Here is a 6,000-nt window from a genome sequence, read left to right as displayed (position 1 = left end):
TTTTACAAAATGCATTTTGAGGCATTCTAAATTAGTATAACCTAAATAAGTTTTGATTAATTTAAGTGCATTTCTACGTAATAAAACAATCTAACAGCTGCAGTTGCATACATACATATGTAGTTGAGTTTACTTAACTAATAACGAGTTATCTTTAGTAATCAATTCGTACATAAAGTCCGATATGTGCAAAGTTTTGTTTTTTAGTCAAGCATATGACTTTTGATAGCAGCTTTAACCGACTTTAAAGCAAATATGCACATAGACGCAATACTATACAATAATCATAATATTTCAATGGAATAATAAAAAATTTCTTCAATATTCTTACAAAATTAATTACATTTGAATCGTCTAAGGCTAGCATATAAAGAAAGTTCACAATTTCATTAACATAACAAATTTTATCCGTATTTCTAAATAAAATTAAAAAATACATTCAATGGAATGCTGTTCCAAAAGACCCCGCTCTTTTATAACACGTCCGCATCAGTTTTCAAGTCGTTCAGATTAATAAAGTAATAATTGATAACAGTTACAACATTCTATTCTATGTTATCGATCACCTGCACGCCGTCATGAACCGATATCATTTTACTTCTAAACCCAATTTTTAATTACAATAACAGAAAGAAATAGTAATTAATGAAATCAGCACAGATACAAATTTAATATTAAATAAGTTGGCGTAGAAAGATTCACAAGCACATGTTTAATTTCTACAGCCACTCTCTTCCAATCATCTTTCCATGGCCGTCACTTGATCCTTCAGGTAATCCATATGATTTACACTATCAAGCATTATCTCATGTTGATAATCAACATGTTGCAGTATGAGCTGCATTTTATGTAAATTTTGACTGCTATAATCTGACACAATGTCCACTTGTGTGAAATTTTTGATCGTTTGTCCTAATATCTGGAAATGTAAAACTTGTTATTATACAAATAAATATTATTTATTGACATCGGTAAATACCTCATTTGATTTAGAACCACGCACAACCTGTCGTGCTACCGAACCCAAGTTGTTTACGTTCACTCCAACCCGGTCACAAAGTCGCTTTTTGCTGTCGCCAAAAAGGTGGCGTGCTGAACTGCTAGAAGCTGAGGCCATCTACATATGTATGTATGTACACATCAATATTTTACAGTATATTTAGTATTTTATGGTATAGTTTACTAGCATTTTGTAGCAAATAGATTGAAAAACTTAAGACGCATGAGAATTTACATATATTTTAGGTTATGGTCATTACTCCTTAAGAGATATTAGGTACCATTTTTCTTTCGAAAGTTTTTCCAAGGTAGAACAGAATTTGACATAATCCATTTTCAGAGAAAATTCAAATACATCCGGTACATAGAATTATGGTTTTGTAGAATGTGAATATTTAAGCGTTTGGCTGAGGGTCTCAGGGTCTCACATAAAGTGTTACAAAGCAGGGATGTTGTAAGAAGTAACCGGCCACGTACTACTCGTTTGAAGGTATTCATGAACAACAAAGAGACAGCAATGCAAGCGATTTGTCATCAGCTAATGTTCATTGCATCGAATTTTGGTGAAAGATCTAAAAGTATCCTCTTACAAAGCGAGAAAAGTTGACTAACTGGTGCAGAATAAACTCACCCTGCCACTGTATTGCTTTATTGCCTTGAAATAGCCACTCCATTTCCGATTACTATAAAATCTCATTCGGAGAATGATGAGAATCATTACGATCGAATCTCCGTGAAACACCAAAATTAAAAAAATGTTTTTTCTAATAAGGGTCGCCCCTCGGCAGGCAATGGCAAACCTCAGAATGCATTTCTGCCATGAAAAAGCTCCTTATAAAAATATCTGTCGTTCGGAGTCGGCACTGTAGGTCCCTTTTTAGTGAAACAACATCAAGACGCACGCCACAAATAAGAGCAGGAGCTCGGTCAAACCACCAAAAAGGGTGTATTAATATATACATATATCAGAAAATGTGTTTCCAAACAAAAGATGTTTGGATTTTAAAACAAGACCTAACAAAATGTACGCATATCAGTTAATTTGTTTACAATTTACTAATAGGTAAACAAAGAAGTGAGTCTAATTTTGTGACCAGCATTGCATTTTAAGCCGACATAGTATGTAGATATGTACAAGACTATTTGCTATTTATAGTAAACAATTAACTTATAAGTTCGTTAACAGATACTATGATTTAATTTAAATACATTTCTGAAGGATTCCGATATTCTATATCTCAAGAATAACACAACTTCTAAAATCTCTATTATCAATTTAACTGTGTACAGTGACATGAATTTTAAAAGAATTATATAATGCACAAATACAATACAGAAACTGCATTAATCCACTTGACTTATTCTTTATTTCAATAATATTTATCTTACTGTCTTTTTCTGCCCGATATTGCAAAAATTACCAAAAGTCGAATCACAAAAACTTTGTTTTGGTTTGTAAACAAATATTTTGGTACATCAACGAATCAGCTGCTCGAGCCCAGCGCCATCTGCTTGTCATTCACCGACATCGCCTTTTAACAAACTTTTGTTGTAAGACGCTTATTACATGCAATAAGATATTGCTAGCATGCGATGAACGATAATATACAGATTATACACAACAACAATGATACTCCAATTTTTACTTATTGGATAAATCAAGAAGACATCAACGCAATAAAAAAAAAAATTAAAGCAAAACTTTAGTATAATGTACCACGCCTAGAAAAAAGGTTGTAAAGGAGGCATAGGGAGTTTTATCCCCATCTTAAAAATGAAAAATGCACCCTCCGGAGGTCTATAGCTTTTAAGTAATTTATTGTTAATTGTTGTAATTTAACGAAAAGTTGGTGTTGCCAGACACCTCAAAAAAGAACAAAGTTCGTATGCAGAGTCGTTCACTGGAAGGTTGTTTGTAAATCTGCAAAATTTTTTGTTTAAGGGGTTATATACAGTTAGAACACCAAAAAAAAAGAATTTACCAGAATTTTTTCTCAAAAATTTTTTGATTAATCTAAAAATTATTACACATATTATGTTATCTTTTAACTATATTTTACGACTTAGTATTAGTAAAAATATTTATTTGGAAAGGAGCTACAGCTGATCTCCGAGAGCTCCTCTCAAATAAGACGTTTTGCGGCGACCACTATATCTCTGAACTGGACTCTCTGAAATTAAAAACCAAACAGATTTCGTAAAAGTAATGTCAAATCTATTAATTAATCAAAGGAATAAGCAAAAAACATTTTTTGGACAAAATGGCGGTTTCTCAAAAAAATCGATTTTTGACCAAAATTTCGGTCTTAAATTGTTTCAAAAAAAAAAGTTATTTACCGGTGAGAAAAAGTCTTTGATTAATTACAACAAAACGTATTTAACCCTTCGTTGCATCGTGATGGATATTTCTATCAAACCATTCGAAAGGAAAAAATGCCCCCAAAACAGGCCTCTGGTCATGGTTTTTTGCCTCTGGCAACTTTTAAAAACATTTAAGAATGAAACGGAACGCACCTAATAAAAAAAAAAGCAAACGTCAACTGTCACATGACAATCAAAATTTGGTCAAGGTTATGTTATGTGTTTTGTTCTAACGGTGCATATAATTATCAAGTTTTTTATGGTTTTGTCCAAAGAAGTCGTACAAAATATTTACTATGCATAGAAATAGGGTAAGTAATTCGGAAACTGCTATTATTTGTGAAGAAAACATTTAAAATATTACTAAAATAACGTCAAATAGGTATGGTGTAAATTTACATCATTATGCAGTATTGTCATCTGTGAAGTATGGAGAAATTTTGGTTCACATAATTCCAGTTTGTTTACCAATTTTTGTGTTCTTTCAGAATATTTTGACAGATAAAGCCATAGAAGAATATCTAACACAGCTGGAGGATGGTTGGCTGTCGGAAGACGGAATGGAGGCTGAAGATTCTGACGATGATAACTTTCCTGATCCTCACTATACAAGAGACGAACCTCTAAGTATATTAGATGATGTAAATGATGATGAAGGATGTTAACGAAAATGACCCTCCTCTTGTTGAAGAAATGGTGGAAGAACAAGAAAGCCAAAGCAGAGTTCCTTGTGGTGCTATTTTCAGCACATTATTGGACAAAAGAAAACTGATTTGGAAAAAGAGAAACATGGAATTAGATGAGGATAAAATTACATTCTTAGGCAGGTCAGCCTTTCCTATAGAAATATCCCAGCTTGAAACTCCATACCAATGTTTCAAATATTTTTTGGATGATGATTTTATTCAGAAAATTGTTGATCAAACTAATTTATATATCAAGCAAAAAGATACCAACAGCAAAATAACTTATACTGCGTTAGATATCAAGAAGTTTTTTGGGATATTATTATTCATGTCTGTGCAAAGATTTCCAAATACCAGATCATATTGGTCTCCTGCCTTTGGTTATGGTCCAGTTTTATCCACTATGCCAGTCAACAAATTTGAAAGAATGAAGCTCTCATTGCACTTTCAAAATAATGATGATCACAAACCTGTTGGCCATCCCAATCATGACAGGTTATTTAAAATACGTCCAGTTATTGAGCACCTCAGAGCAAAATTTTCTACTGTACCAATGGAGCAAAGATTATCAGTCGATGAGCAGATGTGTGCCACAAAAGTGGCTCATTTTTTGAAACAATATCTGCCTAATAAACCCCACAAATGGGGGTTTAAATTGTATGTACTGTGTGATTTATCAGGATATGCTCATACATTTGAATTGTATTCAGGACAGGAAAATACAGGAAGACCAGAAGGAGAGCCTGATATAGGAGCCACAGGGAATGTAGTCATTCGTTTGCTAAGAGACGTGCCAAGATATCAAAATCACATAATTTACTTTGACAATTTTTACACATCATTGCCCCTGGTTCATTATTTAGCCAAGCAAGGAATTCTATCAGTGGGTACTGTACAACAAAATCGGATACCTAACTCAAAATTACCAGACAAAAGGGAGTTTATGAAGAAGTCTGTACCACGAGGAAGTCATGTCGAAAGAACATCTACATTTGATGGTGTTGGTATGTCTTGTGTCACCTGGAAAGACAACAAAATGGTGACACTTTTATCAACATATGTGGGGTCAACACCAGTATCTAGTGTCACTAGGTATGACAAGGCAAAGAAGGAAAAGGTTGAAATTCCATGTCCAAAAATTGTTTTAGAATACAACAAACATATGGGGGGAGTTGATTTAATGGACAGTTTTTTGGGGAGGTTCCATATTCCTTTGAGGTCGAAAAAATGGTATTTACGCATATTCTTTCATCTACTTGATCTTACAGTCATAAATTCTTGGATTATTTACAAAAAAATGCAATCATTCGAAATATAATATACCAAAAAAGGATATGCTTTCCATGGGACAATTTCGGAATGAATTAGCTCAAGTTTTGTGCTCAATAGGATCCAACACAGAGGTCAGAAGAGGACGTCCTAGTTCCAGCTTTGTGGAAAATGAAATCCAGGCAAAAGACCTAAGAATGGATGGCAGTGACCATTGGCCACAAGTTGGCATTTCTCTGCGATGCAAATACCCACATTGTAAAGGCTATTCAACAATAAGCTGTATCAAATGTAAGGTTAACTTACACAATAACAATAACTGTTTTGTTCATTTTCACCAAAATTGAAGGTATAAATGAAAGGTATTAGTGACTTAATTTATTATTTCAATTTTGTACTAAGTTCATATGTTCATTCTGCATAATGATGGAAGTTTACATCAAACCATTTTTAATAAAAAAAAAAATACTTCTATAAATCAAAGATTTTTTTAATTATTTTTCCCATTACCTAGAGGTCTAATAACATGTGTATGTTTTTTTTTACAAAGAAATATTAAATTATGCAATGAAGGGTTAAGAAGCTCGTGTTACAACTTTAGACTAATCGGTTTATCTGTTTTCGAGTTATGTTGGTCACCGACTTTGAAAACACCATTTTGAGAAAAACGCGTTTAAAGTTTGCC

General features: G+C 33.0%; 2 protein-coding genes across 3 annotated transcripts; one reads left to right on the top strand and one right to left on the bottom strand.

The window, feature by feature from the left end:
* Nucleotides 1-425: 425 nt before the first annotated feature.
* Nucleotides 426-2,490, bottom strand: LOC128866173 (uncharacterized). Its single transcript, XM_054106700.1, has 3 exons — nucleotides 2,389-2,490; nucleotides 980-1,117; nucleotides 426-919 (listed from the first exon to the last, which is right to left on the bottom strand). Exons 2-3 carry the CDS (start codon nucleotides 1,115-1,117, stop codon nucleotides 740-742), a joined length of 318 nt encoding a protein of 105 aa, XP_053962675.1. The 5' UTR covers nucleotides 2,389-2,490; the 3' UTR covers nucleotides 426-739.
* Nucleotides 2,491-3,587: 1,097 nt separating this feature from the next.
* On the top strand, nucleotides 3,588-5,730 carry LOC128867496 (piggyBac transposable element-derived protein 3-like). 2 transcript variants are annotated; one of them, XM_054108755.1, is made up of 2 exons: nucleotides 3,588-3,671; nucleotides 3,849-5,359. In XM_054108755.1, the coding sequence occupies exons 1-2, from the start codon at nucleotides 3,657-3,659 to the stop codon at nucleotides 4,023-4,025; spliced, it is 192 nt and encodes a 63-aa protein (XP_053964730.1). In that variant the 5' UTR covers nucleotides 3,588-3,656; the 3' UTR covers nucleotides 4,026-5,359. The 2 variants fall into 2 exon arrangements, with proteins under 2 accessions (XP_053964730.1, XP_053964729.1); XM_054108754.1 differs by lacking the exon at nucleotides 3,588-3,671 and adding an exon at nucleotides 3,742-3,787 and having other exon boundaries at nucleotides 3,849-5,730.
* Nucleotides 5,731-6,000: the final 270 nt, after the last annotated feature.

This window comes from Anastrepha ludens, chromosome 6, assembly GCF_028408465.1.
Source record: "Anastrepha ludens isolate Willacy chromosome 6, idAnaLude1.1, whole genome shotgun sequence".
NCBI classification, from domain to species: Eukaryota; Metazoa; Arthropoda; class Insecta; order Diptera; family Tephritidae; genus Anastrepha; species Anastrepha ludens.
This window is presented reverse-complemented; position numbering and strand designations above follow the sequence as displayed.

Coding starts and splice junctions, on each gene's coding strand:
- LOC128867496 (XM_054108754.1), top strand. CDS start 4,006: ATGATGATGAAGGATGTTAACGAAAATGACCCTCCTCTTGTTGAAGAA.
- LOC128866173 (XM_054106700.1), bottom strand. CDS start 1,117: ATGGCCTCAGCTTCTAGCAGTTCAGCACGCCACCTTTTTGGCGACAGC. Junction 920..979: donor GTGGTTCTAAATCAAATGAG/GTATTTACCGAT, acceptor TTACATTTCCAG/ATATTAGGACAAACGATCAA.